Source organism: Chelonoidis abingdonii, chromosome 17, assembly GCF_003597395.2.
Source record: "Chelonoidis abingdonii isolate Lonesome George chromosome 17, CheloAbing_2.0, whole genome shotgun sequence".
Classification (NCBI taxonomy): Eukaryota; Metazoa; Chordata; order Testudines; family Testudinidae; genus Chelonoidis; species Chelonoidis abingdonii.
In genome coordinates, this window is record NC_133785.1 from 4,258,539 (window position 1) to 4,279,235 (window position 20,697).

A 20,697-nucleotide genomic window follows, 5' to 3' on the forward strand; every position below is an offset into this window, starting at 1 on the left:
GGTTTTGCTTTCACAAAGAAAGCAGGTCAGTGGGACTGAGTGTGAGTTTTAGGTTTGAGTTCAAGCTTGGGAATTCGGCAGATGAGCATGATGCAAATGAGGCATGCTTCATCTCTGGGGATAAGAGTGCCAGTTTCATCATGCTCCACGTGCTTCTGCCCCTCAAATAGTTTTTGAAATCACACCTCTCTGGGCATGAAGTTATTCCTTATGGGGCAGGAGAGATGGAATAGGAAAAAAGGAATGAAAATTATCTTGTGGCAGGTGCAATGTCCCACCTGAACACTGGCTGGGAGTTCGTTCCCTGCTTAGTTTTTCTACAGGTGTATAGGGTGAAGGAATGGAGCAAGGCTGAGGACGACAGGCCCAGTCATGCATTCAGACAAGCCAGGGAAGGCTCTAAACACAGATCCCTGGCAGTCAAGAGAGAGGGGCTTTCAGGCTCAGTTCAGCAGCATATGGCTATATTCACCCCCATTCGCCTCAGAGTATCCCAAATGTTACTTGTTATGCTTTCTAAGAAACTAAACACACAACAGTCGACAGAGAGAGCCAGAGAGTGTGTAGCTGCAAATATAAAATGTTACTTTTTGTGAAAAATGTGAAGAGAAAGTCATCTGTTATGCAAAATCAGCCCACAAAAAAACCCTTGCTTTTGAAAAATAGGAAATGAGTTTTATCCATCTTTGAAATAAGAAATTCAGGTGCTTAGAAGGCTGAAGAGAGCCTTTGTTACTTCTTTCAGAGGACTCGGTTTCAAATGATAAAACTCCCACATTGCTCACCTACAGTGCTTATGGTGAAGCCTCACCCAAATATGCATTCAGATTAAATGGCAAAGCTGTTATTTCCAGCTAGAGAGGACAAGAACATTGTTAGTGGCTGCCAGATTTCTTTTTGCACTTCTTGTAACCTTGCAACAACGGAGTGACTCAGATACAAAAAATTGTCACACGATTGTGCTTGATTGGGTATCATTTCCAAGGTAGCTGCTGCAGTCTTGAATACTGCAGTGTGTGTCTGCCAATAGCACATGCATGCTTTGATGCATCAGACTTGTTTAGTGCATGTGATTGTTTCTTTCAACTGCAGGGATTCCCAAACTTTTTGCCTGCAAGACCCCATTTTGAGACTTACTGTTTCCTGTGACCCTAGACAAAAACAAAGCAACACAGTGACCACAGGATCTAAGGAATTTACATATTAAGTATGTTATTTAATGCTCTCTAATATGACACATGGGCTAGTATGTTGCGACACAGCTTCTCAAAGTCTGGCAGCTTTGAGACGTTGCACATTTAATCTCCAATGTGACATCAGTGGTAGATTGATACAGAGAGTTGATTGACACATGTGGGATGAATCCAGCCTCACAGAAATACATGCTCGCAAATGGTACTATCGGTTTCAAGGCGTGTGTTGATAGTGCAGGATATTCATTCTTGACAGTGAACCAGAGCTCTGAGAGCATAAGCTGGGCATGTGTTCCTTGCAAGAAACAATCCCAGGACATTTCAAGGAGCTATTCAGTTTCAGCTGCTGGCAATTCTATGGCATTAGGCTTGCATAGAAGGGAGTTTTGCACCCACTTTATCATGTCCCAGTCAGGGAAAAAGGATGCATACTGTTCCCCCATCTGGCTGAGATGCTCAGCCATCACCTGTGTGGGAGACTGAATAATTTTATTGTCAACCAGGAACTTGCAAAGCTGCGGGAAGAATTCATAGTTTGTCTTCAATAGATTATTCTTCCAGAAAACGCTTTTCTTCATGAATGCTGTGATTCAATCACTCAGCTGAAGCATGTGGGTGTTCTTTCCTTGCAGACCCATATCCAGTTCGTTCAGTTTCCCAAATATGTCAGTGGCATAGGCAAGAAAGCACACCTTCCTTTGGTCACATAGAAAGCCAATGAATTCACTCTTTGTGCAGTCCATCGCACAGGCACGCAGCTGATCTCTCGGTTCAAAAAATCATCCCGGTGTTTTTCCTTTTGATAGCCAACGAGCTTCAGGGTGGAACAACAACATGTAATGATCGGACACCGTGTCTTCATGCAGTTTTGCAAACAGACATATGTGTAGAGGCCAAGACCTAATGTAGTTCACAGTAGACAAGGCCTGCTGCAAAACTTCACCTAGCTCTGGACTCAGAGCTTTAAAAGCCAGCTGGTCTCCGTGAATCATGCAGTGAGCTTACACAGCACATAGAGCAACTTTCTTTACCAAGGCACATACACCTGCTTTGTGGCCTGCCATAGAGGGAGGGAGCTCCATCTGTACAAAAGCCTACCACGCGATCACACAGGATGTTTCTGTATTGCATGTAGCTGTGTAGCACATCCAGCATTCCTTGTGCCATCCTATGTCCAAGAGGCGGGATACAGAACAGAATGTCTCAGAGAATTGCATTTGTGTATTTCAAAAAGCCAAGAAATGTGCATCACAATCCTCAGTGCTCACATCAACCCTAAGAGCAAAAGCATACATGTTTGGCAGATGCTCCACCAGTGTGTTTTCCTGATCTGCTGTTATTGCCTTAATCCTTTGCTTCACTGTATTGTTTGAGAATAATATGATTTTGAGTTTGTTTGCCTCAGTTTTCCCATACATTATCTTCACCATATAAATTGCAGCTGGCAAAATTAAAGTCTCTCCAATTGTGTGAGGTTAATCCTTGGCTTACCAAATGCAGTCATTCACCTGAAATGATGTCTTTTGGCTGTGGTCAGAGACGGACATGGATCTCTTGCATTGCACTTGTTGATGCAAAAGTTTTTTTTTCTTTTCAGCACTGGAAAAATGACCTTGATTTCCATGTGTGTTTCCTGTGAAGGATTATGAGGCATCCTGCTTTAGCTAGATAACACTGTGCGTCATAGCAGGCATTTTGGCTTTTCTTTGTTCTTGACGAAAACACTGGTGAACCCATACTCCAAGAAAGCCTCATCATAAATTCATGGTGGTTAAGTCCATAAATGGCTATTATCCAGGAAGGGTAAAGAATGGTGTCCCTAGCCTCTGTTCACCAGAGGATGGAGATGGATGGCAGGAGAGAGATCACTTGATCATTGCCTGTTAGCTTCACTCCCTCTGGGGCACCTGGCATTGGTCACTGTTGGTAGACAAATACTGGGCTAGATGGACAATTGGTCTGACCCGGTACAGCCATTCTTATGTTCTTATGTTCAGATTTGCAAACACGTTTCTTGCACTCTTGTTTTCTGTTCAGAACTGCATCACTAGACTCTCTGCTGGAGGTTGAAGCAGATGCTCTGTGTAAAAATGAGTCCATTGTGCCTCTTATCACAAACCAGAAAGAGGAATTCACTTGTAAGCAAGTGAGACTACGACTTAGGAAGACCCTGTGTGGTGATAGTAGGGCAGCGCAGAATCAGTGATGTACAATGGTTCTTTATTGCATGCCAGCAGAATATTCAGGGTGGCATAAAAGAAGATATGGGCTTTGCCTTAAGGAGCTTACAGGCCGCTGCAGATTCCCATCTCAGAAAAGGCTAGTACAGGCTACCAGCTCAAGCAGAGAGGATGCTATGCTAAGACTGCTGTCTACAGATAAGGATCTTCTGGATTCAAGTCTCTCAACTAGTTGCTTGCACAGCTGGATGGTGCAAATGATAAAACAGCATCCGTACAGCCAACATGTTCTCACCTGCTCCACAAACGCCAGGCCAGGAGGCTGACATTTTACAAAATGATGGTCTCCGCACAGCATAACCTTGTGCATGCCACTAGATCAAAATGGTGCCTTCTGGCACGGCACTTGTGGAGAAGTTTTGGGCACATTCTGGGGCAGACCCCATCACCTTGCAGGCCAAATCTGGCCTGTGGGGTTGCAGGTCCGATCTGCTAATGGTGGAGCCCCATAGTTTTGGAACTGCTGCTCTACTTGCTGGCCAAGTAAGTTTTTAAGAGCCTGTTATTTACTGACAGGGATTGGAGTTTAGCTCAACGGGTAGAGGGGCTGTAGTTTGGCTTCTGAAGGTCCTGAGCCCATTCTCTAAGAAGACTGTCTTCATATATGTAGCCAAAATTTGTTACATCTGTATATGTTTTTTGTGGGAAACCAATAAGTGAGGAAAGGAATTTAGTGAGAACTTCCATTGGAAGCTAAGTGTCACCTCAGTGTCCTCAAACGAAGCTTGCCAGCAAACTGCGAAAGGACGAAATCCTGGGAAACTGCCAAAATTGAGCCAGGGAATAACACAACTCTGCATAGTCTATATATGTTGAAAAAATCTGCTGATAATAAGTACGTAATAGTTTGTTTCTTGAAGCAACTTTATTATGGTCTATCTTCTATGGGAAAAATTATCCCAGGTTTATGGAGCAGCAGCTATGCAGTGCTTTTGATAACTGTAGCTGAGGTTCCTTCAGTGGAAATCAACGTCTGAAAGGCTGTCATATGAAACATGGTGGTCAGAGTGGCTTTAAATACAGCTGTCATTTCTGTGCTAGTGAGAAGTGAAGCTGCAGGAAAGTCAATATGCTCTGTAGCACTCACAGTGATAAACTCAGAGAGAGCATCTCAGAAGGATGCAAATAAAGTCTGGAGTCAGATATAGCTGCCATGTACAGTAGAACCTCTATTTCGTGAACTGATTGAAGAGCTTATAAAATTGAAACTCTCAAAATAAGAGTAGATGTGGCACATAAATTAATGTATTAATCGGTCATTGATGGTTCACGTAACGAATGGTAACAAATGTATAGTGTGCCTGACTTTTATTAGTTTGGGAGTATTGCATCTCTCTTTTTGTCACCAAATTTCTCAGTCCTTTCAAACCTTTACAGGGGCTTGAATGTTGACTGAAGGATTGAAGTTACATTTGGCAGGAGAATGACAACTTCTGCAGCAAAAAAATTGTTCCTATAACAGGTCGTACGTAAGATCATAAAAATCGGGATTCTACTGTATTGTGTTCAAGTCATCCTATAGTTCAGTTTCCTGCGTCCATTACTGAAACTTCAGCTTCTCACTACATCAGCTGGACATACTTGTTAACTCTATTTAACAACAGGGTTTGAAACATCAGTATAAAAAAGAAACTCTGGCAAAATCTTTGAGTCATTAAAGCAGTTGTAATTTGTGTGATTAAATGTTATCAACTAGTTTTTAAGTATTTTGTTCAGAAACAATGTTAAGGAAAATATAGTCATTGCAGTGATTTTACAATTCTAAATTTTTAGAGTGTGAAAATGTTCAACTTGCTAAAAGGATAACTTTTAACCTCACTGCAAAATCAAGCATGTGGACAAAAGAATGAGCAAAACTCTGGTTCTAGTTTTGACAATAAACTTACTACTTTAGTTTAATAATTCTTATTGCATACAATTGGGAATTCGCTGTCTAATTTGCACTGAAAGTAACTGCTATGGCCCATTTGGAAAACAGTCACTTTATTATATTATGCAAAACGTGTGTGATGTATATGGCTTCCTCTGCTCTCCAGTATATTGTTTTAAACTGATTTAGTTAAACTGGTGGAAAGCCCCATGTGCCCGCATTCAAAATTGATTTGAACCTGTCTTATGTCAATTTAGCTTAAGTTGATAAATAATCATTTTAGGTTTAAGTGAACCCCACATAGGGGTTTAATTCCATCAGGTTTGAAACCCATTTTAGTTAAACCAGTGCAACTTTGTGTAGACAAGGCCTAACAGCAAAAAATAATTCCGAAGGGGCTGTTCCTCCAGCCAAGGCTGCCAGAAGGAATAATGTTCTCCCATCCTGCTCTCCACTTCCTTGTCCCCCGCCCCTCAGCCCTGGAACATCCAAGTGGAGCAGGAGTAGAGGTGACTTGCTAGGCCAATCCTCAGCTGTTCTCTTAAAGTAACTTTAAGGCCCACTGTGCCCCACTCGAGGGACTGAGGATCTGGCCCTGTCTGATGTGTCTGTGTGTATATATGGTATATGGGTGTGTATCGAGAGTGAGAATGCTTGTGTGTAGTGCTCGTTAAGTTTGTAGTTACACATTTTGGGGGATTATTCTAGAAATCAAAGGCCAAGTTCAGAGTTCAGTAAGCAAGTGCAATTTCCATGAAACTCTCTGGGACAAATTTAGCAGTGGCATGAATCATGGTGTTACGCATGTGTTGTAAGGTAGTCAGGAAATGGGTGTTAAATGTAAAGGAGAATACTTGGCACCGAATTAGCTTTCAGTGTATAGTGAATGTAGGTCATATACCAATCCTGTAAAGGGAGTTTGCTTTATCATACAATGAATGCCTGACCAGACCAATTAATACAGCTTTACTACTTACACCCATTTTCTAGATAGTCAACATCTAACAATTTAAGTCACTGTTCAGTCTGTCCCCTTAGGACCTCTCGTAGCATATCATTAGTTGTTTTTGATAAATCCTTAGCATGCCGCCTTTTTCCAGTTGGGTCGTGCTAAAGTGCCAGTGTAAGTGAACTCAAGTGCCCCATTCATTTAGCAGGAAGATGTTAAGATAGAACTGTGTGTGTTTTTTTCATGAGTAATAGTTTAATGTTCGTTATGTGATTGGAATAAAACTTGGTACATTTTGTGATAATCTATAGAAGTATTCTGTCTGCTTGTGTTTGTAGGCTTGATTATCTCTGCCACAGTAAGAAGTTAAGGGATGTCGTTCAGAGAGGTCTGTTACCCTCTGCAGAAATGATCACAGTCTTGAGTCAGGAATTTGGGATTCCCCTAACTAAGGAGGATTTGTTTATTCAAAGACCTCCTCTGCCCTCAGTCTCATCATTGGCTTTGCAAAAATCCAGAAAAGTTCCCACAAAACAAGGACCAATGCATTCTTTACTGGATAATCACAATGAAAAATACATTCAGTGTAAAAAGGAAATGGAAGATAAAATGCAGCATTACAAAGACCACATCCAGGTGAGTTGTGTGGGATGTAGAACTATCATACTTGAAGCAATACGAATAGTCACAATAATGCATCACCTTAATTCCCCCTGCCCCCTCCAGAACTATAGTCTTTTAGAATTGGAAACATTTACTAAAGCCATCCATGGACAAGATCAGCAGTGTTTTATGTACTGCACAAGCTGTAGTGCAGAACTGACTCCTCATCGAGGGATGGGCAGGGGAAGCCTAGTGGTTACAGATGAAGAGAGCATACATGAAAGCAAAGAGGGAGGTGGGTTAACTATTTAATAGCCTTCTCATTCTAGCTTGGGCTGGTCCCTTCCCTTCCTTGCCTTTTTCTCTTCTACAAGCACTCCGCCCTTTCATGTTGTTCCTTGTTCTTGCCTCAGCTTCTAATCCAGGCTTCAGGTGCCTTAGGACAGGCAAACCTACCATGCACAAATGATGTAAAATTTACTATCTCTTCTTGCCCTTAGTGGACGAGGAGACGCAGGTGCTTTGTGCCAACCAGCTGTTTTTAGTTAGCAGTTGAAATGATATTCAGTACCACCTGAGAATAGCTGAAAGACACACACAGTGAAGCACGGAGCCCCATGCATGTAGTTAGGGAAGGGATGCCGAACTTCTGGCTCTTCTTGCCGTGGTGGGAAACAGCCCCTCTCCACATACTGCCTGAGAAGAAAGCAGGCTGAGCCTAATGCCATGTCTACTCTGCAAAATTATGTCGACCTAAGTTCTGTTGGCATACAGCCACTGCAGTTATAAAATCACTTGTGTGTGCACACTCTTAGCTCCTTGTGTCGGTGATCCATGTCCTCACCAGGGGCATTTGTACCGATTGTACTGTCAGTGAGGGGCATTGTGAGATGGCTCCTGAAAGCCAGTAACTGTTGATGTAAGCAATGCAGTGCTTATGCTGACACTGTGTCGACCTAATTACATTGACTGTGACTCTGCGCCGCTCAAGGAGGTGGTGTTATTAAATCAGTGTAGAGAGGCACTTTGTCAGCAGGAGCCAAATTTAAGTGAAGACACTTCCACAGCTAGGTCGATGCAAGACAGCTTATGTCAACCTAACCCTGTAACGTAGACCAGGCCCAAGAGTGTTCCCAACCATCTTTGATGTCATCCGGAGACGCTTTCCTGGAAGATCTGAGAGGCTGAGGTCATGTTATTAAGAACACATTTATTTGAGGACTAATAAGCATCCTTTGTTTGTGAGGAGTTCTTTTGAATGAGTATTTCCTGTGTGTATTTTAATATAAGAAAGGTTTTCCTTGGCATGTGTGTAAAGTTCCATTCCTGTTTCCCAATACCCTGCTTTGTGAGTACTCGTGCTGTCAATGTTAGAATAAGTTGGACAATTTATAGTGTTGTTTACACTGAGTCTGTTGTTGTTAAAGGGGCAGTTGTGTGAGGCCAGGAGGGAAGCAGTCTCATATAAGCATCCTGGTTACATGCTGCTGTAACATCACTGGGTTTGTCTACACTGCAGGGGAGAGCATTCCTCGCAGCCTGGCTAGACAGAATTGTGTTTAAAAATAGCAGAGTGGATGTTGCAGGACAGGTGGGGGTTTGGGCCTAGGTACGTGAGCTCAGAAGCATTTGACTCTGGGTCGAGCTAACTTGAGTCTGTCTAGCCGGGTGGGGAGGTACTCCCAGCTGCAGAGTGGACATACCCATAGAAGGATCAGAGAGCCTAGCCCTGAGTACTATGTACAAATGATATAAGGGGTTATTTTATTGTCTGTGTAAAATATGCAGCTTTCCCTGCAGAAGTACATAACCAGTTTCCATTCTGTAGTTTTTGGGTCTGCAGTGGAGAAGTCTGACAGAAAGGTCTGCTACAGAAAAATAGGAACGTTCCTTCTTATTTGCAGGCTAATGTCGACTTTCAACCTTTCTTACAAAACAAACATTTTGCAGCCAAATGCCTATAACATGTTAAGATTTCTTTCTAAGTCAACACAGGATGGTAAGTCATGTAAACACAATCTATGTTCTGGCACCTGAGGGGCACATTATTTCCTCAGAGGCCATAAAGGGTCCCAGTATGGCTATCTCAAATCAATGAAAAGAGCATGAGGGTATATTTATACCATGCCAGCAAGGCTGTTTGCAAAGAGATATGAGGTAGGAACTTCTTGCTTTTGGTGTTAACACAGAAGATTTGTAGAAATAAAATAATGCACCGATGGGTTTTATTTCCCTTGGCATCACATGCGCATGCACACAGCCAAGCAAACATCACCCCAGCAACACCATTGCTTAGACCCATGTGTATGAGGTCTTGTGCTGTGGGCACTCACCTCTGAGGAACTGCCGGGACCCTGAAGAGTGCCCTCTGCGCAAGCAGACTGAGTGACCAGCACCCTAGTCATCAGAAAAGATGGCGTCTCAAGGTCTATTAAGGTGCCCCCTTTTGGGGCAATGGCCAATGGAGGAAGCCCTGTTGGTGGATCTGGAAGCACAGTTATTTTATCATGCGGGTTAAACTTCGTTACACTAAACTGCTGTGTAATTTTTCTGTTCAGACTAACATTGATGCCGTGTACCTACTCAGTAGGAAGGTGAAAAAGCCAAAGTTCAGAGCCATCAGGAGTTCTCCTGCTGATGGCAAGTCGGTCTACAACTACAGTTCTCAGCATCTGAATTCTGCAGAACGGGCAAAGATGCAACTTCGTAAGGAGCTGGCAAAGGTAAGATTGAGACACAGTCAGTGTATAGTGGAATGTTTCGTTGTGTGTGACTGAGTAGACTTGGCTTACCAAACCCAATCCTGAGACAGAGATGGGGCTTCAAATAGATTTACATTAGTGCCCCTCGTATTCAAACAGTGGTTCCTAACCTTTTTACTAAGGTGACCCTCCGACTGCATTTTGACTTTTTTTGAGACTCACCGTTATGTATTCTCTCTCTCTCTCTTTCTTTCTCTGACATCATGTAAAGTGGGGTAGGGTGGCCCTTTATCCCCATTTCCAGCCCCCTCTTGTTCTGTGTCTCCCATCCCTGTCCCCTTATGTGGACAGAGAATTCCAGTAGGGCTCCTGCTACACCCCTCTAAGTGAGAGCAGAAGTCTTCAACAAAACAAAGCACAGAACAGCCCTCCAGTCCATCTCCGCCCTGGGAGAGAACTGACCTCTCAAAGATCCTTTTATGGCTAGGGGAGCTTGCTGAAACAGACACCAAACACCACAGATTCTCATCCTGGCAAGGGAACCAAACAATCTCAGTCTTCCCCTGCATCAAGGCCCCTTTCTCTTTGCAGCTGGGCTGCATTCGCTACCAGGCTGACGACTGTTCACTTGCTGGCTCTGGCCGCTTCCTCTGTGCTGCTGCTGGCTGCATCCCACTCCCCATGCTGCTCCCTGCTGCCCTGGCCCAGCCGAAGTGAGAGCACAGAGTGGAGTGTTTCCAGGACATGTGTGGGGTGGGGTGACAGGCAGCCCACCTAAACCCTTCCTGTGACCCACTGAATGCTTGGGACCCAGACTCTGTTCAAAGGTGGGATGGGAGCATAGAATTGTATTAAATTCTCAGAGAGAGACACTCCATCAATATTATTAATTTTTGTAAAATGTTGCTCTCACACCAATTAATCCCACTGAAACAATGAAATTCCACAGGTTTATAACTGAGACGAGAACCTGAGCTACCATAAATATATTCATGCATTTTATATACAATGTAAGGTAGTTTGAAAAGATGTTTCGCTTAACTCTACATCCTTTAACACATGTGTAATGTAATCAAATATTTGTGTAGGTGTGAATAATATATATAAAATCCTATTTACACCTTGTCCACCACCACTTAACTCCTTGGCACTAGCTGAATATATCCCCATGCAGCAGAATTTATGCTAGTATTGTCCTGATTATGCAGCCGTCGTTAACGTTCACTATCATAGGCAAAACAGAAATCCTGGGAAATGTTTTATTAAAGTGGACATCCTGGTTCCGTAGGAAGTAAAGTACGGTAATAATATTTTATATGTGTATGGCGCTTTTCATATGGAGACACTTTACAAATTACATAGATACTGCAGCAACCTCTGAGATTGGGCGGGGGGGCACTGCACAGCTGTGAGGTGAGGTGATACTTTACACTGGGGCATTGAGTCAAAAGTACTTCTTTAAGCTAAATAAATATATCATGTTTAATGAATTCTCTTTATCATCCACAGAGGACTAAGGCCTTATGTGTAAATCCACAAAGTTTTCTGCATTAACTTATTTTTTTCATGGATTTTTTAGGTTAGAAGTGACCATTGTGATTGTCTAATCTGATCTTCTGCATAACACAGGCCAGAGGACCTCACCCGATTAATTTCTGTACGAGCTGTTGTGTATCTGTGAGAAAGAGATCAGGTCTTGAACTAAAGACTTCAAATTACTGTCTTAATTTGGGGATGTAGGACTGAGTCAGATCTGCCTCTAGGAAGGCACCTCCACTTTATGGATTTTAGGAGGTCCCCTCTCTCCAGATGCGAGCTTCTTGGATCATTCCACACAACTCAGGTGGGATTTAAAAAACGCTCAGTGTTGATTTAACTCTGCTCCCATTGACGTCAGTGGGAGTTTTAGTGTTGACTTGGGCAGAGTTAAAGCCAATGCTGAGTGCCTTTGAAAATTCACTCCCTCCAGCAGATTTGAAAGTCCTGCAAAAGATCATTTGCACCATTGTAAAGCACACGTGTCAGTAGGTGATGTTTGGGAAGCTGAAGTTCCTCTTGTGTGGATTTCCTGAACTCCATAAAAATACATACATACTTCGGGTTTCTGAGGTTTCTCATAGGTGCATAAATTGCTTTTAATAACTCCATAAATAATACCCTTTAAACCCTTCAAGATTACCAAAGGCAGCAGGCCTTATCATGACCAACAAATTAAGGGCCTGCTCCAGTTTCCACTGAAGTCAGTGCGAAGACTCTTGCTGACTTCAGTGGATGTTGAATCATCCCTTAAATCAATGTGCATTAATGTCTTCCAAATTTCAGGCCTCTTTTGCCTTACTCTTTCCAGAAAAATTCTATCTTGACATGAAATCTTGCCTATGGAATTAGAGTGGACTGATGGCGTTTTGTTCAAGTTTGTTGGGGTGTATCAAAAGTGGGTTTACAATGGAAGCTTAACTTTAATCTTAACTATGGAGAGACCAACATTTCTAGTATGATATGGGACAAATCCTCAAGTGGTGTAAACCAGAATAGCCATATTGAAACCAATTGAGCTATGCCATTTACACCAGCTGAGGATCTGGAGATGCATATAAATAAATATAAGGAGCTAAAAGAGCAAATCTTTCTAATGATTCCACAATTTTTACTTGTATTATCTTTAAATTCACAGCTGGGATATAAGGTGCCACAGGACTCTTTGCTGCTTTTACAGCAAGGATAGGGATGCAAAATAAGATTCAAAAATATTTTTTGAAGTACTTCATCAGATTTTTTTAGACTGTCTGATTTGGTTACTCTCTGGCTATTTTTAGATGTAAGTAGAACGAACACAATAGATGTTGATGTTACTTGGTACTTTCCAGGGCTGTGGTGATCTCCAGTAGAGGAGAACTCATGTTAACATAAAACATTTGTCGTTCTAGAAACCAGGGAGGAGATTCGCTTATTGCCATGAATACCTGTCAGCCATGTTTGATCCTGTGGATTTGGACACTGTCCGGAAAGAATCTATTGCAAAATCCAAGAATTTGTGGGTATCGCCAAGTAGGTTTGTTTATCCTGGATTTAAGAGCTATATTGAATCCAATCTGCACCCTCGGATGCCTGATAAGACACGTTTGAAGGAGTTAACTGAGGTAATCTAGAAACTTAAAGTAGGAAACCCCAGAAAGTTGTTTTCTCGTATCAAACATAGAAACAAGGACAGGAGGTTCAGAAAAGGGAAGATTGTCTTACAGGGTTTTTTTGGGGGAGGGCTCAGTCCAGCCTCTACTTCTGTGTAGTTAGGGTGCACGAACATCTGCATGCATAATTAAGATTCTGTCACTTGCATGCACTTTTTTCCCATTTGTCTGTAACCCTTCTGCCCCTCTGAGTTGGCAGCAACAAGGGCCAAGTTCAGTATCCAGAGGTTCCGTTTCAGTAACGCAATGCAAAACCGGCATGAGCCCCACCCAGTGACCTGGGACAATTACATATCATCCTTCCGAGTGCATCTAGGAGGCAATACTTCCTCTCTCGCAAGCACGGAGTCTGAGTGTAGCAAAATCCTTTTAATAAAGGAGAGAAACAATGCGGCATCATGTTGGGGAAACACAACAAACAGGATTCATAACACAAACCATGAGCAAATGACCTACCTCCACGTAAGTTTTGGCAGTGTCCTTTTCCCCTCAGGGTCTTAAGTCCAATCACCCCAAGGTCCAACAACCCAAAAGTCTCTGTCCCTGTTCAGTGGTGCCGCAGAGTTCAAAAGTTTATCTGCAGAGTTTTACATACACACCCCAGCCTGGGTGGAAATGGGAGGGGGCAGGCACACGGGGTGTTAAGGGGCACCTTACGTGGTCCGAGACTGACTGCCCCGCCTCTCTGTGGAGTTCTGCTGCAGCCTTCACCACTAACAGCTGTGCTCCACCAGCCGCTCCGTGAGCCACTCCAGCCGTCCCTGCAAACTGCTCCGCTCCGCTGGTTGTTCTGTGGGCCACTCCAACTGTCCCACAAACTGCTCCGCTTTGCTCGCTGTTCTAGGGGCCACTCCAACCATCCTGCATACTGATCTGCTCTGCCAGCTGCTTAGCAATAGATCTTCAGGCTTCCCCACTAGTTAACACAGCACTCAGTGATCTTAGCTTAGTAATTTAAGCTCTTTTAGTGATTTCAGCTCTCAGTGATTTCAGCTTGTAGTAGGGGAGCCCTAGTGCTGGTGCGCCATTGGCCCAAAGTGAATTCAGCTCAGCAGCCTCTAGTTAGACTCCTAATAGAATCAAAATTAGCTCTGCTATTCAACAGTGGAGAAAGTGCAATTTGGTATTCCAAGCCCTGAAAGAGGGCATATACCATCAGGTACACATACCTATCCCCAACCACTCTCAATTCACTGGGTTTTGGAACCCATGTCCCTTGTCTAGCGAGTGCTACTTAGTTGATGGTGAGACCCTCTGTCATAAAACAGTTTCATAGTCCTTCATTCACATAATCAGGGTAACATCCCTTTATTCCTCCAGCCTCAATAACATAGAAATTGGGGATCCTGACGTGCCGCCCCAAGCACCTGCTTGCTGAGCTGGTGCCTGGAGCCGGCCCTGTGTAGTACACTGTATGAATACAGCTTGAGGTTAGAGGGGAAAATGCTTTTATTCCCCCAAGATGACACCAATGTAATTAACATACTGCAGTTCTGTTGGTTGAAATGTCTGAGCCTCTATCTTGAGTCTTGTTTAAAACCAGATACAGAGTGGTCCTGCATCTGCTCTTCACTGAGCCAAATTCATTTGCCTGTGAACTGCAGAAGTTCTTTCATTAGAAATACAGTATATATAAAATAAAGACAACTTGCTAAAATGTCTGGGTGTGGCGGTGTGCGTGTACTTTTTCAAAGGACTGGGTTTCATAGCAGAATGGTGATGTATTTGTTAATCTAATTAGATAAATCATCAGTAGTCCACAGAGTGTGCCACACTCTCCTTTTGAAAGTGTAGCCACACAAAACTAAAACTCCTTTTATCCAATGTGAGCAAATGGCGGCCTGCCAAGAAATTATTTTGGAGAAAAATTATTAGCTGTAAAAGCTGCTAAATGTAAAATGTCCCAAGTGTTCCCTTTCCCATAGAGCTCTGTGTGGCTTTCTTTGGTCTCTCTCGTTTATGTTTCCATCCATTACTGTAACTTGTATGACCGTACTGCTTAGGAGACCTAGTCATGGACCAGGGCCCTGTTGTGTTCTTCCTTTTTAACCTTCACTGCATTTGTGTCTTCCAGCTTCTGTATATTTTCTTTCTCTGCCATTTCCCTTTTTTCTACATTTATCTTTTGCCTGTTTCCCTTCTCTGCCTGCCATTTATTTCTCTTTTTTCCCCCTTTCTCCCCCTCTATGCCTGTTTGTTCCTATTCCTCTGGTCTCACCTCCTCATTCCATATTCTTTGCTGGTCTTTATAGTTTCACTTTCCCCTTTCCTTTGCATTTTACTGGACTGTCAGCTAGACCTGTTCACTCATCCCTGGTCTGCACAGTCTTACCCAGCCTGCAGCATTGTATATATGAAAAGTGAGCATGCGGTCAAATAAAATGCATGCGCATTATTTGGGTTTGGTGGGATGGGAACAAAGGGAATAGAAGGAGATTTCATGTAGGGTCATTGGATCCTAACAAATTAATTGAACACACCAAGTGTGGAACAAAGTTAATGCTCATTTTAAGTTTTCATCTGAATTACAATGCTTCTGAAATAAAACAGGTAATATGAGTGTTCTGCTGATTGGCATTGTTGGAGAATGTGCCTTCTCATGGAGGCGCAAAGAAGTGCCACTTATTAGGGGCAACAGCAGCCATCCAATACAATGCAGCTGTCAGCGCCTCTTACTGAAGAGATTAAATAAACAGCAAGGCAGCTGACCAGCATGGGACAAAAACTGCCAAGCTGAAAGAAAGTGGATTGCAGGCTCCTGATGCAGAAGGAGCAGCTGATGGGCCCAAGAACCAGTGAACCAAAAGGAAGGGGAGAAGAGCACAATGCTTGATATGGGAGCAAGAGTCATCTGGGACATTGTATTGCCCTTACTGCTGGAATGAAGAGGTGAAGGCAGCTGATCAGCCCAGCATAAGTGACGCTAACTCCAGCATGACAGCACCGACAGAAAGAAAAGGGGAAGCCAGTTCGCCATACTTAAACAGCAGCTGCTTAGCGCACAACATCTATCTCAGTATTGAGTCACGATGATGGATAGTGGCTTGCTGAATTTATTATTCATGTCTTCTGAAAAGTAGAGTGAAGATGCAAAGCCAGTAGAATCCACTGTGAGAGAGCCTGATTTCGGTATGGTGCTACTTCCATCGCTTACTGTGGATTCATCCCTTTTGTTTTGTTTTTTCTTCTCAAAAGCTGAATTTAACTATGGCATATTGGAATGTCATCTTCAGAGAAGCTAAACCAGCTGGCTTCCTAAAAGATTTAATTCTGGTTCTTGTGCTCACTCAAGTGTCATCTTGTTCCAGAGCACAGGTGAAACTGTATGGATAGGAATTTTCTCAACTTGCAGCTTAGAAAAGAGCTGTCCCTCTTGGAGGAATACAATTCCCATTTCAGCCAGGGAAATTAAAAAAAGACAGTATCTGGATTTATTTACAAAAATTGGACTTAGTCTTGGATCTGAATGAGCCATCCCTGAGGATGTTACAGTTTCAAGAGAGCTAAGATAATGAATACTTCCCCCAGACATTCTTCCTCTCACCTGCTTCCTCAGCATGGCTGAGCTCAGGGGAAGATTTTGAATAGTGCTCTGCACTTACAATTGGAGGCAGATTTTCAAAAAAAGCTCAGCTCTCATTAAGCTGTTAACCTAAATGAAGTGGCCAGGTTTTCAAAGTGCTCAGCACCCAACAGCTTCCACTGGAACCTGTCCTTTTTCCACCAGCATCTGGTGTAAATTAGATGTCTACGTTTTCCGGATCAACTGAGTGCTGTGAAGAGTATTATCCAGCAAGCCAAGTACTCCAGCACCACAGCAGCCTCTTGCTGCTTGTCCTTGAGCTATCTCTAGGACTCTCTTTCACTTTTTTTTAGACCTGAGGAACTCTTTGAAATGCTGCTTAATGATGTCTGACATACCATCAAGCCCGATACAATATAGCTTTGCTTCAATCAGACAACAGTACAGTTTTGTGGGGATTTCATTGGTAAATAATCTCCCCTGTACCATATGTAACTATCAGTCCTTGTATGTTCTCATTGGTCAGTGCTTTGTTTTGCTACAGTATTGCTCTGTCCATATAATAGTTTCCCCCTTCAAAGTGTTATACAGATGTTACTAATGTTCAGGGGCGGTTCTAGCCATTTCGCTGCCCCAAGCACGGTGGCACACCTGCGGGAGGTACACCAGAGCCGCCTGCCGCCCTCCCGGCGACCAGCAGAGTACCCCCTGCGGCATGCCGCCCCAAGCACGCGCTTGGCATGCTGCGGCCTGGAGCCGCCCCTGCTAACGTTAATCAAGAATGCACAGTGTCGCTACACTTCAACTGGAGGTGACAAGAGAGCTGATCCACCTTTAAACACTTTCATCTTGATACTAAAAATACTTACATTCATAATAAGCTCAAATTTCCTGCAAAATTGTGTTTTCTCCAGAAGTCAGCTTTTTTTAATCAAAGGAAAAAGAAATCCAGTCTCTCTCCCACTCCCATCCACTTAAAACTCTGTGTAGAGCTGCACGCATCAAGCTAACAGCCAGCAAATTGATTTTTCTCAACATATAGTGGGGGAAGTGGAATAGTTGCTGCTACACTGAGCCTTTTTGTGCCATGTTTCAGCCCAAAACAACAGAATTTTGTCATTGAAATGCTGACGATGTGAAATACCTCCAGGCTTTTGGAAAACCCCCTCATCTATCAAACACCAGAGAAGTGTCTCTTCAGAACCAAGGTGATCGGGGTCTACTGCACTCTGCTTGAGGGGAGGAAACCAACCCATCCTTGAGCCTTCCTTTCATGAACATTTCACTTGTGGAAATGCCAGCTTTTGGGTCATGTCCCTCTGTTCAGCAGTGCAATTCCAGTCATATTGCCACATCATTAGCAATCGCTATGACATGCCTTATTCAGGATCCACTGCTTCTTTAGCAATTAAAATTGCTTTCCCAGCTAAAGTAAATCCCTCTCCCTCTTCCTTTCCCTGGCTGAAGCTGTCATTGGGAGGTAAAGTGGTAGATTGGGGCAGGGAGTGGGGAGTTCTTTTACCATGTCAAAGTTCACCTTCTAGAAAAGAAATGGAACACTTTTCCCTCCAAACATCCCGGTGACCGGCCAGTCATGCAGGAAAGGATTCTGAATGCCATTGTAGCATATGCTGCTGAAAAACAGAAAAGTGAGGCAGAGAGTGCCCTGCCCGTGTTAAGAGGCCATCAAGTGCAAGAGGTCTTCCCTCTAGCAAGTCCAAAGCAAAGGTGTAGCACTTTTCAGTCAGGGAGAAGAAGAGGAAAGCCCTTTCCCCATCTTGGTTTCCCTCTCTGCTCCAGCCCTCTGCCTGGAACTCTCATCTTGACTGTTGCCGTGCGCCACACTCCACCCCCATTTTCTAAATGCATGTCACTTTAAAGAGTGCCTCAGAGCCACTGTTTCACTCTGCACTCCCAGCCTAACCCGTCTACCTTTCAGCTTCTGGTCTGTAGTCCTGCCTATGGTGAGAGGGGAGAGATGAACCTGCCAATTTTTGGACTCGGCTCTATACATTCCTAGTCTCATTTTTACACGAGATTGAGGCATAGACACAGAGTGATTTGCTGTAAGTCACGGATGGAGTTCCTGTCAGATCATGGTGGCCCTCTGCTCAGAGTGCTAAAGCCCACCCCTCTGCTAGGTTATCACATCTGAATAAAGTGATGAGTGCATTCTTTTAACAGTACAGAGGATGAGATGACACAAATTTGTAATTAGACTCTTCCTTGCAAGCTGCGTGGCAAACGTTCCTCTGTGCGGGGGTGGATGTTAAGGAACTGCTACTGGCACTGTATTCCATTACACACTAGAATTTCCGTAACTCGCCTATAAAATACATTTTTCCTCCATGAATCAAAAATTGTAACTTGAAAGGCAACCCACAGAGAGACAATAGAGTCTCCTTTGTATTTACATATGGTACTTTTCAAACTATTACCCTAGTAATGTGACTTAATCCTTGTCCTTCCTGGAAAGATTTCCTAAGTACTTTTGTGACTGCTTGCTGTGGCCAGCAATATGACTGCATAAAGAGATGCAACTTTCATTTAGAAATGGCAGGAGAATATTCTGTTTGCTAACATTTTGGAGCCAGTGCTGAGTCGTGACAGATGGAGTTGGGACCAGCGTCATATAGATTTTGATCTTTACAAGAAGCCACCTGTTTACCTCCCAGCATCAGCGCCTGCTACTCATCGGGCAGGTAAATGGTCCATTTTCAATGGCTAACCACCTAATTTTTTTTCAACTTGAGTTCTAACATACACTGATGAGGCTTGTTTTCAGTTGCTCTGGTCCTGAAATTATGCCGCTAGCTGTAAAAGTGCATGTGTTACTAACGAACGTCCAGTGTGGTGTAGGCTAAGTTGGAATTCTGCAGTAAAATTGTGAGGCAACTCCTGCAAAGGGCTTTGGGCATAATGAGAGCAGTCTGGTCCTGCTGCCAAGGCATGGGGTGAGGGTGCTGAGATCCTGCCCAGGGTACTGCAATCACTGTGCCCATGGGCTTATGAGCTGCAGTGGCTCTTTGCGTGCGGCACACAAAGTGTTTGAGAGGTGGGATGAGGGAAAAACAGGCAGGGCTTGTGCATTCACAGTTGTGCAGGTCCACTAGCCTGTGCTGCAGCAGCAGGAGCAGTGGACTGTGTCTGTGACTGGTTCCCTAACCAGAGGAGGGCAGATTATTTTTGTTGCAGCTCCCCAATTGGTTACTTGGCTAAGGAGCTGGCCTAGGATAGCTAGTGCATTGGTGTTAAGTGCATCTGGCGATTGGATTGTGGCTTGACCACTAGTAGCTGTTCCTGTTGCAGATGACAGGGCCTGTGATTTTTTTTTTTAAGTCTAGGCATTAAAAAAACTGCCCATCTGATGATTTTGGGATACCACATCTTGCTCTGGGATACAGCTCTGAAGGGGTCTGGTAGGGAGTTAATTGCTATTAATGCAGGTCTCCTATGTATACGGAGTTCTGTATATAACCTGTTAACGTGCAGTGAGCCACGCCAAGTGTACAGCTTGCAAACAGTGAGGCATCGTTAGTCCAAGGTTTTGCTTTAGGCTAATAGGGATCGGCTCATAGCTGCTGCACAACTTTCATATTGTGGAACACTGTTATTGCCTCCCATGCCCAGCAGTTCTTGGCAGTCCCTGAACTTGAGGGGCTGCCTTTGGACAAAGATGGTACAGCAGAGCAGTGGGGCTCTTTCAAGGCTCATTCCTCTATAAAATGGCTCTATTGCGTGGCTGAGCTTTGGTGACAACTGTTTTTGTTACTTGGGTAAAGGTCAGGCAGCCAGCACCCGCCCCCCCCCCAACCAAAACTAATGCCAGAGAAGCTGGAGGAGGTGCTCATAGAGATCCAGTTAAATCTTTTGTCTCCAACACCAGGCTACATGTCTCACTCCATACATTGCTTCTGCCACTAGCTAACTGGAAACAGACGAGGCTTAAATTTGTAATTTCTTGGCCAAATTCAGTATGTGGCATTATATTCTCTCCCAAGTGTATCGTGAACGCCACTGACACAAATACACACTGAGCAGAAAGTTTTCTTAATGTTTGTTTTGAAACATGGAATTACACTTGGATGTTTGTTTCTGTATTTTCCACGTACGCTATGGAAACAATTAAGACTGTTTAGAACTTGCAGAGTTGCCAATGAGACTGACTGTGCTTGGTCAGTTCTAGTGCTGTTTTCGCCAGTGCACTACATGTATGATTAGCAATATGCCTGTTGTTGAAGTCCTGGGCCTATAGAGTGCTTCTTATTGTGTGATAGGTTCAGAATATGAACAATAACAAGTAGGACCAAACTCATCTTCTGCATGAGTTTGCATCCAGATCTTTGTTGGGGGTGTGTGTGTTAGCCATTACTCTCCTGCCCGTTATGGTTTGGTACAGATGAAAGCTTGTGAGGAAGGTTGTTCAGCT

General features: G+C 43.6%; 1 protein-coding gene across 1 annotated transcript in view; it reads left to right on the plus strand.

Annotated features, from left to right (window-relative positions):
• Window positions 1-20,697, plus strand: part of CFAP92 (cilia and flagella associated protein 92 (putative)) — a 77,325-nt gene that overhangs the window by 48,087 nt on the left and 8,541 nt on the right. Inside the window, exons 13-16 of the mRNA XM_032805637.2 lie at window positions 6,591-6,888; window positions 9,414-9,578; window positions 12,485-12,697; window positions 18,820-18,970. Coding sequence (XP_032661528.1) covers window positions 6,591-6,888; window positions 9,414-9,578; window positions 12,485-12,697; window positions 18,820-18,970 — 827 coding nt within the window. The remainder of the gene's footprint in view (window positions 1-6,590; window positions 6,889-9,413; window positions 9,579-12,484; window positions 12,698-18,819; window positions 18,971-20,697) is intronic.